The sequence below is a fragment of the Bubalus kerabau genome, chromosome 2 (genome assembly GCF_029407905.1).
Source record: "Bubalus kerabau isolate K-KA32 ecotype Philippines breed swamp buffalo chromosome 2, PCC_UOA_SB_1v2, whole genome shotgun sequence".
In the NCBI taxonomy this organism is placed as follows: Eukaryota; Metazoa; Chordata; class Mammalia; order Artiodactyla; family Bovidae; genus Bubalus; species Bubalus kerabau.
In genome coordinates this window covers 7398874-7423801 of record NC_073625.1, presented here as the reverse complement: position 1 = coordinate 7423801, position 24928 = coordinate 7398874, and the positions used below count along the sequence as shown (strand labels likewise).

Here is a 24928-nt window from a genome sequence, read left to right as displayed (position 1 = left end):
ACCTTTGTTGGCAAAGTGATGTCTTTGCTTTTTAGCACTGCTACTGCTGCTCCTACTGCTAAGTCGCTTCAGTCGTGTCCAACTCTCTGCGACCCCATAGACGGCAGCCCACCAGGCTCCCCGGTCCCTGGGATTCTCCAGGCAAGAACACCGGAGTGGGTTGCCATTTCCTTCTCCAATGCGTGAAAGTGAAAAGTGAAAGTGAAGTCGCTCAGTCATATCCGACTTTTAGTGACCCCATGGACCGCAGCCCACCAGGCTCCACCACCCATGGGATTTTCCAGGCAGGAGTACTGGAGTGGGGTGCCATTGCCTTCTCCGTTTTAGCATTATGCTTCAGCTAGTCTCAAATTTACAGCCTAGCTCAGTGGTTCTCAAATATAAATGTACTTTGAATAACTGGCGTGCTTTTAAAAATGCAGATTCCTGAGCTCCAGCCCCAGAAATTGAGTTGTTAGGTCTGAGATGAAGCCTCTGAATCAAGACTGAGTTCAGCCTGCGATGCTGATGTGAGTGGTCCATGGCCTGTATGGGGAGTTCAAGCCTAGTGGACCCACTCCCACTCCACTGTTCTTGCCTGGAGAATCCCATGGATGGAGGAGCCTGGAGGGCTACATTCCGTGGGGTCACAAAGAGTTGGACATGACTGAGCGACTAACTAACACACACACACAGCCTGGGGACATTTGCTTGGAGCTGTGTGTTAGAATATTTAAAAAAAAAACCATACTGGTAGATGGATTTGCATGAGTTTTAATTTACTGTGTGGCATCTTTGTCCAGTCGTGAGGACAGGAAGGCATCTTTCAGAAGGATAGTCTCCGAGATGGAAGCACTGGAACCGAGACCCTGCCCTGTCCTGCAGCCGTGTGCCCGAGGGTTTCGTGTGTGCTGTTGGGAACCAGGCTTTGTTGCCGTGGTGTTGTCTGCATTTCATGCCTCTTTGAAGGGACTTGTTTGATGTGTATCTTCGGGAGCAATTTATTAGAATATCCGTAAAGAAAACTGGGGAGAAAGTTGTCTGAAATTTGAGTGTAATTGTTACTTTAACATTCTTCATAAACAAGGAGGTTTCATTTTATCTGTTTACTTTTTAGTATTTATTTGGCTGTGTCAGATCTTGCCGCACATAGGCTCTTCATGGCGATGTGCAGGCTTCTGTCTAGTTTTGAGGTGGGGGCTTCGCTGCCCCACGGCATGTGGGATCTTAGTTCTCTGGCCAGGGATCAAGTCCCGTGTCCCCTGTGTTGGAAGGCAGATTCTTGATCACTGGACCACCAGGGAAGTCCCAACAAGGACTTTTTTAAATAAGAGTCTCATCTGCTAAAATGAAAAATGCTACAAAGTGAATTCCTTTCTAGAAGATAAAGAGTCCTGGACACTGGGAAGTGCCTCACAAATGAAGGCAGCTTCTCAGGGCTGTGGCCATCTCACCCAGCATCTGCCAGAGAAGGGACTAAGCACCACTCTGCTTGGTAACCACTTTGCGCAGATGTGCCTGTATTTTTAGGCATTCCAAGTTGTTCTTTGGGGGATTCGAGCATGGCATATAGATTGTAGTATCGTGATAGTGTTAACTTTCTTGAGTGTAGGTACATCACTATTATAAAGGAAAGTATCTTGGTCCTTATTTTTGAAAGTGAAGTTGCCCTGATGCCTGTAACCTCAAATGGTTCAGAGGAAGGAAGGAAATACAGCCAAATTTTAACACTTGATGAATCTGGGTGAATGGTATATAGATACTTTAGTACACTTACAACGTTTCTAATGGTTTAAATTTTTCCAAGTAAAAATTTAGAGAAGCTATGCTATGAAAAAAATTAAATGAAATTCAGTTCATACAATGGAATATAATGCAACAGTTTTTTTTTTAAAGGCTATATCAGTGAAATGGTGGAATAAAGACCTTGCAAAATTCTCCTCCATAAAAGCAGTGAGAAAATTAGTAAAAATCGTCAGAATCAACTTTTATAAGACTATGGAAATTAAAGCTTGCAACAGACTAGAAAGTGCTTCTCTAAATAACCGAATGTCAGTGTGAACAGGGAGCTTTGTGAACTTTAACTTGCCCCTTTTCCACCTCTCCCCCCGCCTTCAGCTCGTCTATAACCTTGAAGGCCAGCAGCCCATAGGAGTCACAGCTTGGCAGCCACTGGGTGCCAGAATATGGCTGGAGCTCCTTGAGAGCAGTATTCTCAGAGAATTGTCATTAGTTGGCCTGTCTGGGGATTTCCTTGGGAGATCCTCCTTACAAGCTTGTCTTCATTTGCCCTGAATCAGAGCCCTCACAGTGGAACCTTTTATCCAGAGATGTTTGTCAGAAAACAGTCATAGGAAGTCTTTAACATTGTGGCTTCCTGCAGTGGTAGAAAAGAGCTGGGGCAAACAGCAGACTAACCAACAAGCTCAGGAGGTGAGTCTGAGCAGTGGGACCTCCAAAGTGCTGGGAAAGCTCCAGCACCTTCCTGGGGATCCAGAGGCTGTGCTCATACCTAGGAAAGACCTGAGCAGGCCTTTACTTTGACCTCTGACTGACCTGGAGACTCTTTGCAGGAAGTAAAGGCTCAGGTGCGTTGTCCCCTGCTTGGCTGTTGTGTGTTGATGGCATGCCCCACCATGTTCATAAAGTCCCCACCATTCGCAGAGTCCTCTGGCAAAGACTGGGAGACTTGTTGGTTTCAGGCATTTAAGGAAACCCATGACTAATCACTAGCTTACCACTAAGGGGTCACACACAAGAGTACAGTTTACAGAACTAGTTCAGGAAAGCCACTAAACAAACAACAAGAGCAAATGGCAATGATACCGGCAGAGGGTGGAGAGCCTCATTTCCAGGGCTGCCATATTACATTATTGAAATGTTTCGCTTTACACAAAAAAATTATGAGGCATGCAGAGAAATGAGAAAGTATGGCTCATGAGCAGGGAACGAAAGCTGTCATTAGGAATTGTTCCTGAGGAGGCCCAGGTGTAATCCTTAATAGCCAAAGACACGAAGTCAACTGTACTAAATATGTTCTAGGAATGAAAAGAAACTGTGTTTAAAGAAGTAAAGAAAAATATGAGAGCCATGTCTCACCAAATAAAGATCCGTTAAAACAAGAACCAAATATAAAGCCTGGAGTTGAAAAGTACAATATTTAAAATAAAAATTTTACTGTGGGGCCTCAAGATCCGGTTTGATCAGGCAGAAGAAAGAATCAGTGAACTTTAGGTCAGTTGATATGATACAGTTTGAGAAACAAAAATACAAAAGAATAAAGTAACTGAGTAAACCTCAGAGGCCCGTAGGATACCATCAAGGATGCCAACATAGACATACTGGGAGATATCCTATCCAGAAAGATAGGAGAGACATAGAGGCAGGAAGATATATCTGAAGAAATAATGGCCCCAGACTCCCTTTATTTGATGAAAACATTAAACTACACATCCAAGAGGCTCAAAAACTCCAAACAGGAAAACTCAAAAGACATGCAACAAATAGTTGAAAGACAAAGAGTAAAAGAATCTGTGTTACTGAGTCCAAACTTGTATAGCCCACCATGTTGTAGACCAGTAGATTGAGAGATGCGGTGTTGGGGCAAGGAATAGTGGCTTTATTTTCAAAGCCAGTGGGTGGTGGACTAATGTCGCAAAGAACCATCTTCCTCCAGTTAGAATTCAAGTTCCTCTTTTACTGGAAGGGGAGGGAATGTGGTTGGTTGTTGCAAAACCTCTTGGTGTTGGAATCCTTTGTTCTTGCAGCTGTTCACAGGTCACAATGTTCCTGTAAACTTCCAACAAGACAAACCTTATTCCCTGTCCTGCATCTTTTTATCGCTATGTGAATGGGAAAATGTTATACCTGTAAAGGTCAAGACCTTGAGAACAGTCTTCTTGTATATTTCAGGCTATAGGCAACATTTTTAACTTGTAGCAAAAGCAGTAGAATACCAAGTTTAAAGTAAAAGAAGCAGATCCAATATGGAGTCAGATTTGTTCTTCTCTACATAAGCAGCAGGAGTGAAGCAACTCAACAGGTCCAAGGAATCCTTTATAAAATAGAAAGTGGGATGGCATATTCAAAGTGCTGAAAGTAAAGTTCTGTCAACCAAGAATTCTATATTCAGCAAAACCATCCATCAAAAATAAAGGAGAAATTAAGACATCCTCAGTTAAACAGGAACTGAGAGAGTTTGTCACTGGTAAATAAGAAATAATGAAAGGAGTATTTGTGGCTGATGGGAGAGGATACTAGGCATAAACTCAAATCCATACAAAGAAACACAGAGCGCCAGAAAAGTAACTACGTTAACAGAAGACACAGTAAAAACGTATTTTCTTGTGTATAGCTTTTTTCCTATCTCATTTAATAGATAACTGCATAAAGCAGTAATTATACATCTGTACTGATAAAGGCACAACTGATTTTTATGTTAATTTGTTTCCCACAATGTTACTAAATTCATTTGTTAGTTCTTAATGGGTTTTTGGTGAAGTCATTAGGGTCTTCCATATATAGTATCATGTCATCTGCAAATAGTGACAGTTTCATTTCTTTTTTTCCAAGATGGATGCATTTTATTTCATTTTCTTGCTTAATTACTTTGCTGCTGCCGCTGCTAAGTTGCTTCAGTCGTGTCTGACTCTGTGTGACCCCATAGACGGCAGCCCACCAGGCTCCCCCGTCCCTGGGATTCTCCAGGCAAGAACACTGAAGTGGGTTGCCATTTCCTTCTCCAATGCATGGACTTCCAATACTGTGCTGTATAAAAGTGGCAAGAATGGACATCTTGTCTTGTTCCTGACCTTTGAGGAAAGGCTTTTACATTTTTACTGTTGATTATGATGTTAGCGGGCTGTCCTGGTGGCTCGGATGGTAAAGAATCTGCCTGCAGTGTGGGAGACCTGAGTTTAATCTCTGGTTTGGGAAGATCCCCTGGAGAAAGGATTGGCTACCCATTCCAGTATTTTTGGCAGGAGAACTCTGTGGACAGAGGAGCTACAGTCCGTGGGGTCCAAAGAGTCGGATGCAGCTGAGTGACTTTGAGAGAGAACGATGATGTTAGCTGTGGATTATAGAATATGGCCTTTGTTATGTGTAGGTACATTCCTTCTATTCCTAATTTGTTGAGTGTTTCTATCATAAAAGGATGTTTGAATTTTTTCTGCATCTATTGAAATGATAATAAAATTTTTATTTTTCATTCTGTTAATGTGGTGTATCACATTTTATTAATTTGCAGATGTTGAACCATCCTTGCATCTTAGGGATGGATCTCTCTTGATTATGGTGTGTGATCCTTTTAATGAACTCGTGAATTCAATTTGCTAGTATTTTGTTGAAAATTTTGCATTATGTTCAGGGATGTTGGCTTGTAGCTTTCCTTTTGTGTTTTTGTTTGACTTTGGTACCAGGGTAATGTTGGCCTCATAAAATGACTTTGGAAATGTTCTTCTCCCTTCAATATTTTGGAAGTGTTTGAGGATTGGCATTAATTCTTTAAATGTTCGGTAGAATTCATCTGTAAGGTCAGCCAGCCCTGGGTTTTTATTTGGGGAGATTTTTGACTACTGATTCAATCTTGTTCGTTATTTGTCTGTTCAGATTTTCTATTACTTCATGATTCAGTCTTGATAAGATGTATGTTTCTAGGAACTAATCAATTTCTGTTATCTAATTTGTTGGTATGTAATTGTTCACAGTTGTCTCATGATATTTAGTATTTCTGTGGTATCAGCTGTAATGTCTCCTTTTTTGTTTATAATTTTGCTGATTTGAGTCATCTGTTATTTTTCAAGATAATAAGCTGAAGGTTAGTCAATTTTGTTTATCTTTTCAAAAGAAACTTGCTGAAACAACTGTATAAGTAGGCTTGTATATAAGCTCAGAAACTAGAGAACTCTAAATTGTTTAAAATGCCTGCTATGAAAAACTAGCTGGGAATGTTTAGCTTTAAATTATTTACTGTATTCATATCCCTTTAGTAAGTAGAAGTCATAAGCAATGTCAGTATTCAGGGATGTTAGATTTAAATTTTTAAGTTATACATTAAATATATATTTCTATGTAAATTTTTAAATGTGTTTTTTTTTTTTTTAATGAAGGGCTTTTGTGGGAAGTGTCACATTAAGATAATTTCCTTGTAGCAGTCAGAAGATATTGATATTAGAGTAGATCACGTTAGACAGAAAGATCTTTTTATCATTTTTTAAGCCAGCAGTTCTGGGAAATGCAAGTCAGTTAAAGAAATTAAGTCTCCGTTGAAACAGTAGCTTCCTCAGGTCATTTTAACCTCTGTCCACATGACTATACCTAACCTGGAGGAGACCCCATGCATTGGACTTATATTAAGAGAAAGGAATTGAAGGAGAAGCTCAAGAATTTTGTCAGTCGATAATTACAGTTCAAGAAGAAAAGAGAAGAAATAATTATAAGTAATTCTGGGGCCATTTGGAACTGCAGACTCTGATTCATAACAAGAAATTACACAGTAAAAAATGTGATGCTGTGAAAAACCCCGTTTCTTACAAGGCACTTACTCTTGTTTGTGTGTTCAGTTGCTTAGTAGTGACCAACTCTTCGCAACCCCAAGGACTGTAGCCTACCAGGCTTCCTTTTGTCCATAGAATTTTTCAGGCAAAAATACTGGAGTGGGTTGCCATGCTCTCCTCCAGGGGATCTTCCCGACCCAGGGATCAAACTTGCATCTCTTGTGTCTCCTGCATTGGCAGGCAGATTCTTTAACACTAGCATCACCGGAGAAGCCCTTGTTACTCTGGACGTGCTGCTAGATATTACATTTCTTTGTATGGGTAAATGAAATATTTCAAGCCAAATTACATTGTATTTTCCTCAGCACTCTTTTTTTTCTTTTACTGACATATTTGTAATCTTCTGTAAAGCTTGGGTTTGTGCCTGAGAAAGAGTTGATTGGCGCGTCTTCCTGATTGGGGAGGGAGGCCCACCCCAGAGGACGAGGTGGTGTCCTGGGCCAGCGCCTTCCACAGGTCCCGGGTCTGAGTCCATGGACTCATCTCCTGACTCATCCAGTGTTTACAGAGCTGCTCTGCGTCCCATGGGCACCGTTTACTGCAAGCGCTGATAACCCCTGACGATAGAGGTAAGGGCAGCCCCTGTCCTGCAGGGTTTAGAGGACAGGCCAGGGGGGTCAAGTGCACAGGGCATGAGAGAGGGCACTGGGTCCCGGAGGATGGAGGAGGGATTGGTTCCGACGCCTGGGGGCCAGAGAGGACACCTCGTCCCACGGGAGGGTGGGAGGGGATGCCACTCGACAGGGACCATGAGGATTTGGGGGGATCTTCCCTGGAGTCTGTGGAGGAAGTGGATCCCCAGAGAGGAGACCGTGGAGCTGACGCAGGAGGTCCCCGCGTGTCCACGCCATCTGTGCCCATCTTCTGGCAGAGGGGGTGGGGATGGACAGAGCTCAGCATGGCCCCCGGCCTGTGTGCCTCTGCATCCGGGCTGCGGCCTGTGGTCGTGCTGTGCACGTCCCCACACCCACAATCCACTGCAGCAAGTCGGTGTTCCGTGTTGAAACGTGACCTTGCTTTTGCACAGTCTCTTAGTACACAGTCCCCGCGCCGCCCGCAGGTGCCGGGGCCCACTCCAGTGTTCTTGGGCTTCCCTGGTGGCTCAGCAGTAAAGAATCCGCCTGCAATGCGGGAGACCTGGGTTTGATCCCTGGGTTGGGAAGATCCCCTGGAGAAGGGAACGGCTACCCACTCCAGTATTCTGGCCTGGAGAATTCCATGGACTCTAGAGTCCATGGGGTTGCCAAGAGTCGGACACGACTGAATGACTTTCACTTTCACTTCAGACCAGGGTTTGGGGAACCAGGGGGTGGAACAGATGAGACTGACCTCTGTGTGGGGCACGTGTGTCCCCCCAGCCACCATCCCCCTGGACCTGTAGCTCTTGCTCAGTCATCTCCCTGCCACTCGCTCAGCCCCCAGGCTGCTCGTCTTCCCCGATGTTAGTTCAGTAAGAAAGTGAAAGTGTTAGTCGCTCAGCCATGTCCGACTCTGTGTGACCCCACGGACTATAGCCTACCACGCTCCTTCATCCATGGGATTTTCCAGGCAAGAGTACACCAGTGGGTTGCCATTGCCTTCTCCAGGAGATCTTCCCAACCCAGGGATTGAACCCCGGTCTCCCGCATTGTAGGCAGATGCTTTACCGTCTGAGCCACCAGGGAAGTCCATACATATATAATTTATTTATTTTTGGCTGTGCTGGGTCTCCCGTGCTGTGAGGCCTTGTCTCTAGCTGTGGCGAGTGGGGCTACTCTTTGTTGCATTGCTCGGGCTTCTCATGGCGGTGGCTTGTCTCATTGCGGTGGCTTGTCTCATTGCGGTGGCTTGTCTCATTGCGGTGCCTTCTCTCGTTGCAGAGCACAGGCTTAGCTGTGCTCTGTGGCGCACGGGCTTAGCTTCTCTGTGGCATGTGGGACCCCCCTGGATGAGGGATTGAACTCGAGTCTCCTGTGTTGGCAGGCAGATTCTTTACCCCTGCGCCACCAGGGAAGCCCTGGTAGTTCAGTTTCTAACGCTGCCTATATTATAACTATTCACCGTGACTCGACTGTAAATGTGTGACATTCTACACAGTAAGTAGCAAATACACTATTTGTGTAAATATTTGGTATGTCAGCACCGATAAACTGTAGGCTATTTGGGACGAAAATCCTGCGTGTCTTTTAACACCACAATTCAGGGACCTGCCTTCCTCTACTCTTGGCAGAAGTTACTTGCTGTGGTTCAAATAGGAAGCGTTTTTTCTATTTGAAACCTCTAATGACAGAACTTGGGAAGCCTCTGGGAGGAGGCACCTGAGTCCTGGGTCAGATACATCTGAACCGGGATTTGATGCTTCAGCAGGGCAGCCCTGCCTGCCCTGGAAATCAGCTGACGGATGTCCCCGTGGGCTGGGCGGGTCTCACAGAGTGTGGACTGTGAGACTGTCGAGAGCAGAGATCTGCTGCAGCTCTTAGAGGAAGCCGGGCCCCAGGTGGGGGACGCGTCCTGGGAAGCTGGCTCAGACGAACAGGTGGAGAGTCAGGCATCTCTCAAGGGTAGAACCGCCCTGGAAAGTGACCAGGTAGGGCAGGGGGAGGTGGGCTGCAGAAACCTCCGGGGGTTGGGAGGATGGTGAAGGGCCGCATGTCAACTGGACGTCTTCTCTGGGGACAAGGAGGCCGCGCCATGCCTTTTGGGGGAAGCCTTGGGACGCAACCTCAGGGCACACTTCAGGAGATAGGAGCCAGGGCCACCTGCCCGGGGAGAAGAGTCGAGATGGAGTTCCGAAAGAGGAGTCCACCTCATGTAGAGCGAATCAGCCAGCAGTGGGATCTTAGCTCGTGAAGGGCCTGAGCACATCCATGAGGCTTGGCGGCGAGAAGTGGAGTGACTGCCCGGGTAACATGGGGCGGGGCTGGACTGGAGTCGTTCGTCTGTGGACACGTTTAGTCCCCAGCACCTGCCAAGCACCCAGTGGGGTTGGGCGGCTCCAGAGCCTGGCCCGGGGCTCCTGACTCGCCCTCCAGTGCTCCACCAGCCACCGGACCTCCTGCCATGTCTGGCCTCGGACTTGGACAAGGTTGGGCCCAGGTTTCCAGGATAAAAAACGAGCAAGCTCATGCCCAGGTCTAAAGGGAGGTGACAGATCAGGAAGGGGTAGCAGAGCTAGCTCCGCTGATTAAGCTGCACACGTGAAGCTCATGGCTCTGCATTTGTGTTGACCTTCACCCGAGACAGTTTCAGACTTCAGACAGTGGGTATGGGTTGTTGAGGGGCCTTCCCTGGTAGCTCAGATGGTAAAGAATCCTCCTGCAATGCAGGAGATGCAGGTTCGATCCCTGGGTCGGGAAGACCCCCTGGAGAAGGGAATGGCAACCCACTCCAGTATTCTTGCCTGGAGAATCCCATGGACAGAGGAGCCTGGCAGGCTACAGTCCACAGGGTTGCAAGAGTTGGACACGATTTAGTGACTCAACCACCACCACATGGGTTTTTGAACCTCTTTTAAGGCAACGAGATTAGAGAGAACTTGGGGGGTGGGATAGGCTGGGTTGGGAGAGGGCTCAGAGCCAGGGGCAAGGAAGCCATCAGGCAGGAGAGGTATGTGCAGTCAGCAGGAGGGAGTGCTGGCTGGATACGAGGCCTGCACAGGTGGACTTGGGCGCTCCAGTAGGACCAGAGTGGGTCTCTGGTTCTCTCTGGGAGAAGACAGCCCCTGTCCCACTCGGTACTGGATGAATTCCTGGAATTTTGTTCAAGACATGCCCCATTTCAGAAGGTTCTGGGCAGGAACAGCCAAGTTAAGAAACACCTGGACTCCCTTACCCAGCCCTGTGCTGGTAACAGACTGGCTGATGCTTACCCAGTGCTTTATGCTCTTGGCCATGCTTGCCTCACAGGTAACTCTGAGCAGTTAAGGAAGGTGTCGTTATTTCCGTTTTGCAGATGAGGCAACCGAGGCTCCAGGAGATGGATGGGCTTGCTTAGATCACAGCCTTAATGCACAGGACAGCCAGGCCCCAGACGCCCCAACCTTCTGAATCCCAGTGGTGTGTCCTTGGCATGTTTGGCTGCTTCACCTATGGGTGGGAAAGGGGGTCCAGGTGTAAGTGTTTGAGGATAGACCCAGACCGTCCTGCTGGCCTCGTGGACTTCAGCGCTGACAAGGAGCTGCTTGGTGGAGCCATGGCAGCATGGCTGTGTTTCTTTGGCCAACAGTTTCATTGGCTCCAGGGCTATGGGGTTGTCCCAGGTTCTGTTGCCTGGTCTTCACTGGCTCGTGTTCTCTCCCTCACATTAGCCTTGACAGTTGTTTTCAATATGGGAAGAAACAAGAAATAAATTGGTACTTATACTGGCTCAGACAGTAAAGAATCTGCCTGCAATGCAGGAGACCTGCGTTCCATCCCTGGGTTGCAAACATCCCCTGGAAAAAGGACAAGCTATCCATTCCAGTATTCTTGCCTGGAGAATTCCATGGACAGAGGAGCCTGGCGGGCTACGGTCCATAGGATCGCAAGGAGTTGAACATGACTGAGCGTCAAAACACGTCCAAACTTCACTAGATATTTTCATGCCCTTAATCCCAGCGCCCTCAGCTCACAGAGGACATGTGGTGAGATGCTGCGGGCCTTGACCATGCATTTTCCAGGGAATTCTGTCCTGCGAGCCTGGGCCCCTGGGTGACCGTGTCTGGTCTCCGTTTCAGAGCCGCCAACTTCAGGAACTTCACCTTCATCCAGCTGAGCGGGGAGTTCTCTCGGGGGAAGGGGCTGGACGTGGGCGCCCGCTCCTGGAAGGGCAGCAATGTGCTGCTCTTCTTCTGCGACGTGGACATCTACTTCACCTCCGAGTTCCTCAACACCTGCAGGCTGAACACGCAGCCAGGTGGGCTCCCCTCCCGGGCACCCTTCTCGGCACAGCTCCCTCTGACCACCAGCTCCACATCAGCCTTCAACCCCCTGTGACGGAGACAGGCGAGCTGTCTCATCGATTCCTCCTTTGGTGTTGCGCTGGGGGCCTGTTGGCCCCCGTATCTCCAGGCTCTCAGTCCCAAAGGCGTGTTCATAACCCCTTTTCTGTTCTCTCCTGGGAGGTCAGCTTCAGGGGACAACCAGGAGCAAGTGTGGTGGGTAGGGCGTGGGCTGAAACCACAGGGAGGGCGTGTCTGTGTGCAGTCCCCAGGGCAGGAGGGCCCCGAGCAGAAAGAACCCATGACCCAAAAACTGTTCTCAAAGCCTGGGACTCAGTGGCAAGGCCGACACTCAACTGCTAGCCATTGGAACGGCTGTGTTGGTTGTTAAAAAACCTGAAATGCTTCTGTGTCAGTGGATAAAGAGCAGCCACCCTGGGCTCCCTGAGTCTGTTCCTGCTGCCTGAGGTCACCCTGGCCAACTGCCCCGAGAGCCAGTAGTTAAAGGGTTAAGATCTGGCTGGGCAGGAGGCATTGAGACCCTCGTTCACACCCATTCCCATTCCCATTGGTGGTGTCCAATGCTGGAGCCACTGGCTATTAGACTTTGAAACATCACCCCTGTCCTGAGAAGTCAGGAATCCAAGTCTGTCCATCTGGTCTACCTGCTGCAGTTCTAAGGTCTGTCAGGGTCTAGTGAAGAGAAACAGGGAAGTACATGCAGACGCCAGGGGTATGTCCGAGGGTTAAATATAAATGAATAAGCCTAATAGCTCTATCTGTCCTTTTAAGTGAATGTTTGTTTTCTGATTTAAAGGGAAGAAGGTGTTTTATCCCGTCCTTTTCAGTCAGTACAATCCTGGCATAATATATGGCCATCACGATGCAATCCCTGCTTTGGAGCAGCAGCTGGTGAGTGCTCCCCGTGGGGCCTGGGTGGGGGGTGCTCTGTTTCATGGCTGTCGTCTCCGGGGGCACCTGGCCACACGTGGAGGTGAGTGGAAATCTGGGGGTTGCTTCCTTAAGTAATTTGTAAGTTTGGCAGATTTTCTGGCCTTTGCTCCAGCACCTCATCCATTAAAAAGTACTTGCAGTATTTAAAAATGGGAAGTAAATAGGAGCAATACCTTACAGAAAGGTAGTTTCACACCTTCATAGCTTTCTTCTGGCATTTTGGAAACCAATATCATTGTATTATGGACGAAGCACATTTTCCCTTTATTATTGCAAAGCGCTACGAGGTAAGAAAGCTGAGATTCAGGCTCCGATTGGACAGGCAGAAGATGGAAGTTAGAAAGAGGTGGCTGACCCCCCGGGCACACAGTGAGTTAGGGACGCGGGGCCAGATCACTGCTCCCGCTTACCGTTCCATTAGCATCGCAAGTGTTACCGGCCAGGTGGCTTTCACAGGAGTGTGGGAGGGACTCTGTGCTGAGATCCTGGTGCACAGGTGATGGTAGACACAGCACCCAGGCGCTCCTTAAGCTGAGATGTCTTCGTTGGTCCTTTAAGCAGAGAAACTGTAGGTTTCAGGAAGATGGGTGAAGGCAGCAGAGGGTCCCTGTGCCGCCGGAAGGCGCGCCCCCCAGGGTTGTTGTCACCTGGCTGCCATCATCTGCAGAGACCAGGGGGCTTGTCTAAAGCCGATGTCGGCTCAGGCTGCGGGCGGGGGCCACTGCCTTGGGGGCCCAGTCTCTTGTGGAGGTAAAGCCGCGTCCTGTCGCCTCTCACGGTGGAGAACAGAAGCTGCCCTGTGACCCTGAGGAGTGCTGGAGTCCCCAGTGCTTTCCTGCAGCGGGAAGGGAAGCTGATTTCATTGAACACGTGTTCTAAGGAATTCTTTTGTGTTGAAGCTTCCAGATGTAGGAAAACCTGTTCTCTCCCGTCCCCCGCCCCCATCCTGGGTCCCCTTCGTGTTCTTCTCTGGCAGCTGATATATAATGACCTTTTCCAGAAAGTTCCAGCTTGGGCTGCTGCAGGCTGGACAAGGGTGATTCTGCACCCCGTCCCAGTTGGAGCCTGACCATCATCCTCTCTTCCCCCAGGGAAGTTTGAATATCGCAGCTTCTTTGTCCGACTCTGCGTGCTGTGTGTGTATACTCAGGTGCTTCGCACATCAACACTGTGAGAGCTCTTCACTCCCCAAGAACCAAGTTTTACCTACTTAGGGGTGATAACCGCCCCTGTTGAGACAGAGAAATTTCACATTTCCTTTCCATAGAGTTCTTAGCTTCTCATAGGGCTCCAGTGGGAATCGAATTCCAGGTTTATTTTCTTTCAACCATTCAGAATAAAAGTTCCTCTGATTTTAAACAGAGTACTGCTTTGCATTTGATGTTGAATGGGCTTCATGGTTCAGCTTCAAACCAAGGCCTTACTTGCTTGCAGGGAATTCATTTCATTGAACAGTTTAAAAGTTTCATCCTTTTGTTGCTGTTCCTGTAGGGAAGCCGGAGGATCTGGTCAAACCAGTTTCTCAGATCCTCAGAATAAGTGGTTGAGTCAGAAGCAGAACTCAGAACTCACAGCTCCGAGGCCTCTGAGCTCTCCTGCAACCTTGACCACTCACCTCCAAGTCCACCTGAGACCTTCACTCTTTCTCCTAGACTCAGCCTGGGTCACACAGCCGGCTAGAGCTCAGGTCAATACCGGGATTCACCTACCTAGTGTGGTGGAAACAGTTTTGCTTGGGATCTAGGTGAGAACCGAAATAGAAGGGAAATGTCAGAGGAGAACATCCAACCCCAGAAGTTAATTCGGTGGAGAGAGGACGTGTGGGTGCAGAGAGGGGGTAAAATAAAAGGTGGTGATTGGAGGTGGGCGAATTAGGAAAGACTTCCTGCCAGGGGTTCATTTTGGCTCAGTCTTGAAACATCCAACACATACATATTAATAAATTCTTGAGAGCCTTCCCTGGAACACGTCAGTATCAAGGGGAAGGCAAAGCTCAGATGCAGAACTCGGCTGTGACAGGTGACGGCCACGTCCAGACAAGAGGCAGGCTTTGCCAGCAGCCCTGCTGATGTGACTTGGGTACCAGTTATCACTTCTGGCTGCTGCCTCTGACACTGGATGACATTTGATAACATTTGCCTGCAGACAAAGGAGAGAAACCAAATTTAAGGGAACTTCTTTTGTGTCCAGGTTACTTCTTTCTGTGCATTTGAGTACAGTTAGTAATCAGCATTAAGTGAAATCATGGGATTTCATAACTGTCGTTTGACCTATTGAGTTTTAAACCTGAGATGAGCCTTGCTGATGCTTTAGTGTAGAAACAGCCTTCCAAGAAAGGAATAACCCTAATTTAAATAATTGCTAATTTCAGACATCCCCTTTCCTGGTTTGAGCCTTGTCAGTTCCTGCTGAGGCCCCGGGCAAGAAGCTGTCAGAAATCCTCTCTCCTTACGCTCCAGTCTCTTTGTCACCTTAGGCCAGAGATGCGATTCCAAAACACAGATTAATTCTATTAAAAAAAAAAAAAATCTTTGAGGACTTTGCTGATGGTCCAGTGGTTAAGATTCTGTGCTTCCAATGCAGGGGACATGGGTTGGATCCCTGGTCAGGGAACTAAAATCCCACAGGCCCTGTGGTGTGCTCCAAATGAAGTGTTCAAAGCCCCGTCTGTGAAGGGAGAAGGAGCTGCCTGTCTTCCAGACGTCAGTCCTCCCACGGGGCCTGGTTTGGACGCCCTCTGACGTCTCAGAACAGAGCTGAGGATAGACTTCCTTGCTGGTCCCAGCCACACCAGCACAGCCCTGAGCCCTGATTCCTTTGAGGGTGAACTGCCCTCCACAATCTGACACTCAGACTGATCACAGAGGAGTTGTCTGCAGACCCTGGCACCTGGGTGTGACCCGCTGCTCTGCCAGGCAGGCAGCCCTGCCCGGGGTCTCCCAAGCTGCCCACCTCGCCCCCCCCGCCCAGGGCCATCTCCTCTCCAGCACTGAGGCCACGATGCCTGGCTGCTCCCTCTGCCACGTGGTCCTGCCCCCCACTGTCTGACGAGTGGTCAGCGTGCGCCTGGTGTGCAGGCCCGGCCTCAGCTCTCTCTGCTTAGACCCTTCTCTCTCCTTTTGTCCAAAGAGGACTTTGCCACTGGCCCGCTGCTCTGCCAGGCGGGCAGCCCTGTCCAGGGTCTCCCGAGCTGCCTGCCCCTGTCCCCCAGGGGCATCTCCTCTCCAGCACTGAGGCCACGATGCCTGGCTGCTCCCTCTGCCACGTGGTCCTGCCCCCCACTGTCTGACGAGTGGTCAGCGTGCGCCTGGTGTGCAGGCCCGGCCTCAGCTCTCTCTGCTTAGACCCTTCTCTCTCCTTTTGTCTGAAGAGGACACTGGCCCAACTTTCAGTTTAAACTTTTAAGAACTAATAACTGGGCCTGGGTCATCCTTTGGTCTGTTTTTCTTTGTTCCGCTAGCAGACTCGCCCTGAGAACTGAGAGTCCCATTAACACATGCTGTGTCCGTGGCCTGGGGGCAGCTGGCATTCTCTGCCTGCGTGGTCCTGTGAAAAGGACTGTCCCGCTCACATCACAGGGAGAAGCTTGCAGCTCAGGGGTGGGTGCCGCTTGTTGAGAAGCCTCCATGCTGGGGCGCAGGTTGGGGACTCCCTGACTGCAGCAGCAGGGGTGGGGGCTTGTTCTCGGTTCCCCGTGCTTCCAGGGGGCAGAGGCTCTGACTTCGGGTCACAGCTCCCAGGACTGAGTCCTGATCCAGCACGAAATCCTTCAGAAGAGACTTCATTTTTTTAATGCAGGTAAAAGGAGACTGGTGGAAAAGTGTGAGTTACTGCAAGTCTTGGAGCAGGTTGCAGTTGAGTCCATTCTTAAACCCATTCTTTGAAAGCCATGGCTTGCGAAATACCTTCCTTCTCAAGAAGTGGTCTCTGGCACGGCCACACTGGTGCTGCTTGGGGCTCGGGCCTGACTGGCTGAGTGTGTGACAGTGGGCGAGTCATTCCGTCTCCCAGCCCGGGGCCTGTGCACACATGGTGCAGCCTCGGGGCCCGGCCCCCCAGGGGCCTACGGCAGATGAGGGGCAGCCTGGCCCCGGGACCCGCAGACCAGGGTGTCTGCTGCTCACTGTGTGATGCCTGGCCCCGGGCAGGCCCTTCCCGGAAGGTGTTTACGGAGCATCCCAGGACATCAGCAGAGCATCAGCCAGGCGAGAGGCAGGCCTGCAGACCCCGGGCCTGTCAGGTTTCCCGTGACCTGAGGCTTGCCAGACGCAGCAGCCTTGGTTCTGGGGAGCCTGTCTCTGACGTAGTGGAAGTATTCTGCCTGAGTATTTGTAGTTGTTTACCTTCTGACCGAGCATGCTTCCTGCGTGACTGCGGGGAACTGCCTTCCTGCATCTGTGGGAGAGGCCGATCTGTGCTTGGTGTTCAGTCCTGATCGGAAGTCATCACTCTCGTCACGTGACCACCATCCTGCGGGGTGTGGCCGGCACGGGCAGTGCCTGCTGGGCTCAGGGCATGAAGACGGGGCTGGCGGAGGGGCAGGCGGCCTTGTGACTAGCAGGGCGCTGGAAACAGGTGCGATCCCGGCTGGGTGATGCTGCCTTTACGGCATCACTGTCGTCTGCAGTCTCCTCCTCCTCTGACATGGTGGACATCGCCCGTGTGTGTCGCTCTGCCCTGTCCGGGAGCCAGGGGCATAGGTTCTAAGAAGTCGAGCCATCTGCTCGGAGCCTAGGAAGGCGGAAGCCTTTCTATCTGTGGGTCCAGATCTCACAGTTCTGGGGGTCTCCTCGGTGGACGCCTAGGCCTTGGGCTGAGCTCCTCACGGCTAAGCATTCCCTACCCGAGCTGCGCCTCTCTCCAGCGGCCGGGCGCTCTCCTTCTCTGGCGGAGGAGTGACTGAGGGCCGGCGCCTGTGCATGGTGGTCCGGGGGCTGCAGGTCTAGCCATGAAGGAGACCCAGAGCCTGTGTTCGCCAGTGGTGGTGGGTGGGTTCAGATGGCAGACAGAAACAGCCCATCAGCAGGAGCACTTCTGGGAGCCATGGTGTTTCAGGGAAAACGTAAACCAGCTGGCGGGACGCGAGGTGGGAGCTGACGCTTTCGGGGGGTCAGCGTGACCACTCTCAGCAGAGTCCCCATGGTGGGCGACCCTGGCCGGGTGGTGTCTGGTGGGTGTCCAGCCTTTGGAGGCCTGTGAGCCTGACACATTCACGGGGACCCAAGATGGACAGGGCAGGCAGGAGCAGATCACCCGGGGCCTCTGTGGGCCCCGGAGGCTCCCCATGGGTTTTATTCTGATCGCCTTGGGGCGGAGGGAGCTAACCCACTGCAGAGCTTGGATGGGGCCGGGCTGTGGTCTGACGCACACTTGAGGCCCCTCGGGCTCCAGTTGAAGGGCGTGGCCTCTGCCAGCGTGCCCATCTGGCCCCCAACGGTACCTGCTGAGGGCACCACCAGGTCCAACCCCACGAAGGGCTGAATGTCCACCTGCTCGTCCCATACCGGCTTTCTGTGGCCTGTGGGCTTCAGAGCCCGCATTAAGTGTTTGTGTAGCTCATTCCCCGCCCACAGGTCACCTTCCACTGTCCCACTGTCCCCAGGCGAGGGCCACACCTTGCCGGGCTCTGCGTCCACTCAGCGGGTCCTGGCTGGCCACCTCCATAACCCCTCTTTCTTCCCCAGCGCTGGCCCTTGTTTTCCCCACTTGGAGCTTTCTCTCAAGTTCCAGGGAGACCTCTGCCACACGTTTGAAGTTGGGGTGCTGGGGCGACTCTCTCACTGCATTTTTACCCAGGCCTTGTCCCCACCGCCAGAAAGGACAGGGGCCATCAGTTGCGGGAGAAACAGTGTCCCTGCCACCGCTGGGAGGGAGCAGAAGCCGTTTCTAAAAAGGGACGCAGTGGAGATTTTCCTAGGCTTTCCTGCCCTGTGAACTATCTCCAGCTGATACTAATAAATTATTATTGTTGCTGGGGGCTTATCCTGCAGCAGGCCTTTGTTCTGGAGTCAAGCTGGGAGGACACAGGCCCCCTCCTGTCCCTTCTTCTCCTTGGTCTGGTTCATGGCAGGCAGAGTGCCGGTGACCTCTGTGTGTGTAGATTGCAGTGAAATAAGGTGGTCTCATTGGTTGCAGAGTAAAGGGAATGTTAGGTCCATCACTGCTTCTGCAGGCCATTTGTTGAGTGTAGTCTAGCCTGTGGAGTGGATAGAGTGCAACTTCCCAGGTGGCTCAACAATACAGAATCTGCCGGAAATGCAGGACAAGCGTGTTTGATCCTGGGCTTGGAAGGTCCCCTGGAGGGGCATCACAACCCACTCCAGTATTCTTCTGGAGAATCCCATGGACAGAGGAGCCTGGTGGGCTACAGTCTATGGGGTCACAAAGAGTGGGACACGACTGAAGCAAGGATGCTCACCCACGAATAGAGTGAGCCCTCAGGAATGTGGGCACAGTAGGGAGTGAGTGTTTGGGTGCTGGGCTGGACGAGCCCTCGGGTGACTTGGCTCAACCTCCTGATTAAAGAAGAGGAAACAGAGGGACCGGCGAGCCTGCCTGAGGCAGACATGCCAGCCGGTGGGCTCATGGGTCAGGACATGCCGTTTCCAATTAGTGGGGACCCAGGCCCGGCGTCCCAGGTGGAGACCGCAGGTAGGAGGGGGCCGTGCTGGGGGGCCTCCTTTCCTCCCAGCACCTACGTGAGCTTCCAGAACAAATCCGGGAAAATAACCAGTACGGTCACAAATCTGTTTGCAGGTTTACTGCAGCCGCATGTATATAAATAACAAAAGACATCTTTGAAGTCTTGCTGCTCCACAAGTATGTTGGAAATGGACTTTTGAAGTGAGACATGCACAGGGCTCGGCCTGGCTTTTTACAGATGCATCCTCACCCAGAAGGGACCCCCCCCCCACAACTACTCTGACTGGGGGAGCAGATGGTACTAAAGCAGTCTGTGGATGAGTGGACAGACCGTGTTCCCAGGACCTGGCCTCACTGCGTCTTCATCCTAGGCCAGCACTGTTGACTCGGGCTTTCTTTTCATCCCCCGAGGGGTCCTGTTCATGCCCTGGGCCAGGATGGCTGAGTTCCAGGTCCTTCTCTTTCCTTTTTTCAAACGTCCCCAGCCCAGTGTCGGGCTGGACACACAAACAGCTTTTCCATGGTGCTGCCCCAAACCGGCCCTCCCCACTGGTCTGTGTGTGTGTGTGCGCGCGCAAGCCTACACCTAGAAACACCCCAGCTAGAGGTGCCAGAAGTCACCAGGCCTGTTGAGGACGGGGGGGTTTGCTGTGCCCGGTCGTCCGCGCCCCCACCAGGGGGTGGCTGTGTCAGCAGCCCCCCTCCGTGTCCACTCCATCTCTGTCTATCCAGTGATGGCGCTCTCCCTGCAGGTCATAAAGAAGGAGACTGGATTCTGGAGAGATTTCGGGTTCGGGATGACGTGCCAGTACCGGTCCGACTTCATCAACATAGGTGAGCCCAGAGCCCGTTCCCCGATGGAGACCGCGTGGGTGCCTAAGAAGGCCGCTCCCCGGGAGGTCTCTGCATAAACGTGGCTCCAAACCAAGTCGCTCAGGGCCTGGCCCTGTGCCCTCTGCGCAGAGCATCCTCCACGGGGAGGGGATCCCCTGGACGGAAGGGCTGGGAGGGTCCCAGTTTCTCTGTGCTGAACCTGTGAAAATCCTGGACATCACTTCAGGTCCCCGGTGTGCAGACACTGTCAACATGCACACGGGCACACGTACGTACACCGATGCCTACACGCATGTGCATGCACGCACACACACATCTAGAACCCAGAGGGGAAAGGCCCCCCAGTTGTAGATTGGAGGCCAAGTCTCAGAGAGGCAGAGGGACCTCACAGCTAGAGAGCCCCGGGGGTCTCCTGTCCCCTGGGAGACAGCACATCACTTCCCCGGGGCAGCACCCACTCTCCAGCCTCTAGAGGGAATGGCGTGGATTGTACACGACCAGGGGACGAGTGAACAGGCCAGAGCCGTGATCTTGGGCCCAGGGCCTCAGGTGGTCCCCCGGAGGCCTGTCCTCACGTGGAGACCCCTACCTTTGCGTCTTCTGGGGGTCCCTAGTCTTGTTCTCTTCGCCACCTCCCCTCCCGCCCAAGGCCTTGGGCTTCTCCTTGTAAGGTCAGTGAGTCAATCTGAGTTCCAGGAAGTTTGGTAGACAGCAGGGACTATAGGACTCTCAAAAAAATCACCTAACTAAATAAAAGCCCAAGGGGCTTCCTGGAGGTCTAGTGTTTAAGACACTCAGCTTCCAGTCGGGGGCACAGATTCAATCCCTGGTCAGGGAACTAAGATCCTGCATGCCATGTGGTACAGCCAGAAAATAGAAAGAAAAAACAAACCACCTAATGCCTTGAAGTTAAGTCCTGTAAGAAATAATAGAACACACAGTTCAAGGGCCTCTGGTGAGTGTGCTCAGATTCCCAGCAGGTCACCACGGGTGTTCTTCGATTTCTCTATAAATGGCCTAAATTATTATGTGTAAATCTAGTTCAAAAATGATTTACTTTAAAACTTTTCTGAAGGAAACTTCCATTTTGAGAAACTCTTGTTTCCTTGCTGTGTGTGCAAGGAAAAGTGACTCTGCGATGATGTACGTTTATCGAATTTGGACTTAAGAGAGGCACAGTGGCCACTGGTATGGCAACCAAGACTTGAATTCGGGCCCCGACCCAGAATCCTGCGTGTTTCCTCAACTGCCCAGCGGCCCTGCTCACAGGCAGGGGTGTGTCGAGGACCCCCCCCCCCCCCCCCGCCCCACTTCTGGCTCCATCAGAGCAGCGTGGCCTGGGGGCTGCAGGGAATCCGGCTAAATGACAAAGCCACTGAGTGTTGATTCACTTTTTGTTATGCGAGGCCAAGAACTCTCTGGAAGCAAGGAACAGTGACAAGCAAGTGGCCACTGCTTCCCGGTTCTGTCTGGGACAAGGTGGCTTTAATAGACAGGGGGATGTCACCATTCACAAAGGTGTGAAGGAGCCACTGTGATGTGAAGTAAGCTGTCTGAAGTAAAACTTCAGAACTGTGAGGCCAGTCCTCTTAAAGTGACTCCTCTCACCGGCTTGCGGGGGCCCCTCACAGCTTTGGGGACTCCAGTCCGCAGGAGCGAGGGCGCTTTTGTAGGACATGAATTTTTCACACCTCCGGGCCCTCCCTGGTCTCTCCTCTGCAGGGGCAGGAGGGGGCCACGTTAGAACAGAGCCCCACGAATTTCCGTTCAGAGGTTTGGGTTGGGACGTGGAGGGCGCTGCGGGCATCGCTGACCCCCGCGTTGCTATGACGACAGTGCAGCTGCGGCTGCCCAGGCTTCCGGCAGCCGGCGGGGCGTGCGGGCGTGCGGGCGTGCGGGCGTGCGGGCGTGCGGGCGTGCGGGCGTGCGGGCGTGCGGGCGTGCGGGCGTGCGGGCGTGCGGGCGGTCTCGCCGTCTCCAGGAGCTCGTGCCGGGCCAGGGGGTTCCTGAGTTCTCTAACCCCGGCAGACGCGCACCACCCAGACTCGGGGAATCGGGGCGGGGAGACCTCCCCAAGCTGCCTCTGCTGAGCACGCTGGTGCTGGGTGGGGCCGGGGCCCCCCGGCGCGCGTTCAGCCGAGTCTTCTGCCCCGCAGGCGGTTTCGACCTGGACATCAGAGGCTGGGGCGGCGAGGACGTGCACCTCTACCGCAAGTACCTGCACAGCAATCTGGTGGTGGTGCGCGCGCCCGCGCGGGGCCTCTTCCACCTTTGGCACGAGAAGCGCTGCGAGGACGCGCTGGCGCCCGAGCAGTACCGGATGTGCATGCAGTCCAAGGCCATGAACGAGGCGTCCCACGGGCAGCTGGGGATGCTGGTGTTCAGGCACGAGATCGAGGCCCACCTCCGCAGACAGAGACACAAGACGGGCAGCAAGAAGTCATGAACGCCCCCTGCAGGGAACCAGGGGTGCGGAGACGCTTTATTGTTTTTTTTTTTTTTTTTTTTTTCCTTTTTGCCGTTGCAACAAGGAAAAATAATGCCCCAAAAGGGCAAGGAAAGCATTTGACTGGTTAGTAAAATGGACGAGGGGGGTTTCCCTCTGCCTGTGTAGCTTATGCAACTGGCATCAAACGCCCCCCACTTGGCCTGCAGAAGCAGCCCAAACGCACCAAACCGCGGCCACCAACAGAGGGGTCTCATTGTGAGACTGAAGGCGTGGAGGTTGTGATTGTGTTTACGGCAAAGCGAGTGCTGTTGTTCTGCGCTTATTGAAATATTCATGAAGGAAGGGAAGCTTTGTAAAAAGTTCATTAGGATGGAAGGCCAACACATGCCTTCCGGTCTGAGGGGTGAGCAGCCCTTCTCTGGGGTCTGGGAGCTGAGATTTCAGGATGCGGGCAAGGAGACCGTGTGAAATTCAAAGATACACTCATGGTGATCTTTGTGAATATAGTAAGCAAAACCAAATGGACTAAAAATGAGAAAACAAAGAAACTCGTAGCTATTGTATCATCTCCCCCAATATTAACCAGAAGTAATCTGCTCATCTTTTTGGTTGTAGTTTTAACCATCTCTGTTAATTTTATTTAAAAATGCACTTTTTTTGGCTTATGAATTATATTCTGCTTATTTAATTACCCATTTGCAAGCCTTATGAAGAGAGCATAAGTTAGCTACATTTTGATATTTTCTAAGAAGATACTTTTCACTGCTTTGGTTCAGTTCAGAGCATCAGATTGTGACCCACAGCCAGGGACGTGGCAGACGCTGATCCTGTGGGGACTGGCCAGCAGACGGTCATCAAGGGGACGGCGTGGCTTGGGGCTGCTGACCACACGGGCACACGGATACTTTATCTGAAGAGTATTTCCTAAGTGGAGCAACTGAACACTGGTGGGAATGGAAAATGTATTTTTTACCTTAACAGAGAAGGAAACTCATTCAGACTGGTGATAAAAGTCAGAAAACACGTTTTCTCCTCAGGGGAACTGGGGACCACTTTCTTACCTGTTGAAATAAACCAAAGCAGACTGTATGAACCAAACTCTCTCTTTTCTAAGCAGGGTGCTCTTCCTGGCTTCTGGCTTCCACGAGAAGAAACACAAGGAAACGTCTTTAATGAAAGGTCACTCCACCCGCCAGCGCCCGGTGGGACGGATGATTGTGAGGTGGGCTCTTCCAGCCCAGCCGAACGGCTGTGACTTAATTGTTTTTTAAATTACGCTGTTCTACTCAGTCACCAAGATGCTTCTGAAAATCTCATTTTATTACATTTTACAACTATTAAAAAAAAATAAACGCAGTTAACATTTAGTGGTTTCTATGTTTATGTGAAAATTATTTACTTATTAGCCAGCACCAGATACAGGAGCTAATTATCTCTCAGGTGCCTTGCCTTCTGTTTGCCCACAATCAACTCATTGTTTAAAAGCTCCAAGAACAGTCAAGCTGTTGGTGGGTAAAAAAAAACAAAATGCATTGTACTGATTTGTACTGATAGTTCATAAAATCCAATTAAAACCCAGGACATGAATGGAAGGCGGCATTGGACAGCTAATAAAATGTGATTTGTGGGTACAATTTCTTCCTGAAGTCAGAACACCAGGTCTTTAGTTTCTGGAGATGGGTTTCCTGAGTGTTGACCAGCTCCCCTTGGCTCTGCGGCGTTTCGGGGGAGGTCATTCCCTGACCGGGGATGTCCTGTGTACTCAGCATCCCTGACCCCTCCTCCCACCATCGCAGGAGCACCTCTCACTCCGGGGACCCCTTAACATTCTCATGTCACCTCCAGGTGACCCCTTGGGGGCACTGATCTAGCAGGAGGGGAAAACCTTGGTGGAAAACCTGGAAGTTAATACAATCTGCTTGTTCTTTTTAAAATTTTTTTCTCTGTTTAGTTTTGGCTGTGCTGGGTCTTGGTTGCTGCTCGGGCTTCTCTAGTTGTGGTCTGTGGGGTCTCCTCTCTAGTTGCATGGCTTCTCCTTGTGCTGGCGTCTCGTTGCAGATGGGCTCTCAGGTGTTTGGGCTCCAGTAGTTGCAGCTCCTGGGCTCTGGAGCGCAGGCTCAGTCTTTGTGACGCTTGGGCTTAGTTGCTCCGTGGCACGTGGGATCTGCCCAGATCAGATGTGTCTCCTGCATTGGCAGGCAGATTCTTTACCGCTGAGCCACCGGGAAGCCCTGCTCGTCATTTTTGATTAGAAGTTGAGGAGTGGTTTCCAAGGGCCCTCTTATTTCCACACACACAGTGCTCCTGGAGGAGACTCAGGCCCAGGTCTCTCTCCCCAGTGGGTCTCCGGCTTGGTGGCGCTGACGCTGCCCCCTCCAGCCTGTCTTCCTCCAGGTCCAGAGGCTGCTCTTCAGGCTGGCAGCGGGAGCGTGTGTGTCTGCCTGTGACCTGAGTATCCCCCAGCGGGGCCTCCAGGCCAAAGTCCATGGGTGACCAGCCATTTGTGCAGATTTGAATGGCACAACACAGGTGCCTGAGGCAGACATTGAGAACTGGATTTTGAAAGACGCTGAGGGTGGATGAAGCCTGCCAGGCTCCTCTGTCCATGGGATTCTC

General features: G+C 51.2%; 1 protein-coding gene across 3 annotated transcripts in view; it reads left to right on the top strand.

The window, feature by feature from the left end:
• CSGALNACT1 (chondroitin sulfate N-acetylgalactosaminyltransferase 1) overlaps positions 1-24928 on the top strand; it is a 339558-nt gene extending 314630 nt beyond the window's left edge. Inside the window, exons 6-10 of one of the 3 annotated variants that reach the window (XM_055566956.1) lie at positions 11230-11408; positions 12251-12345; positions 19782-19863; positions 22020-22332; positions 23430-24928. In XM_055566956.1, the coding sequence (XP_055422931.1) occupies positions 11230-11408; positions 12251-12345; positions 19782-19863; positions 22020-22309 (646 nt within the window). In that variant the 3' untranslated portion in view covers positions 22310-22332; positions 23430-24928. Of the gene's footprint in view, positions 1-11229; positions 11409-12250; positions 12346-19781; positions 19864-22019; positions 22333-23426 lie in introns of all 3 variants that reach the window. The other 2 variants (XM_055566958.1, XM_055566957.1) reach the window with 2 other exon arrangements.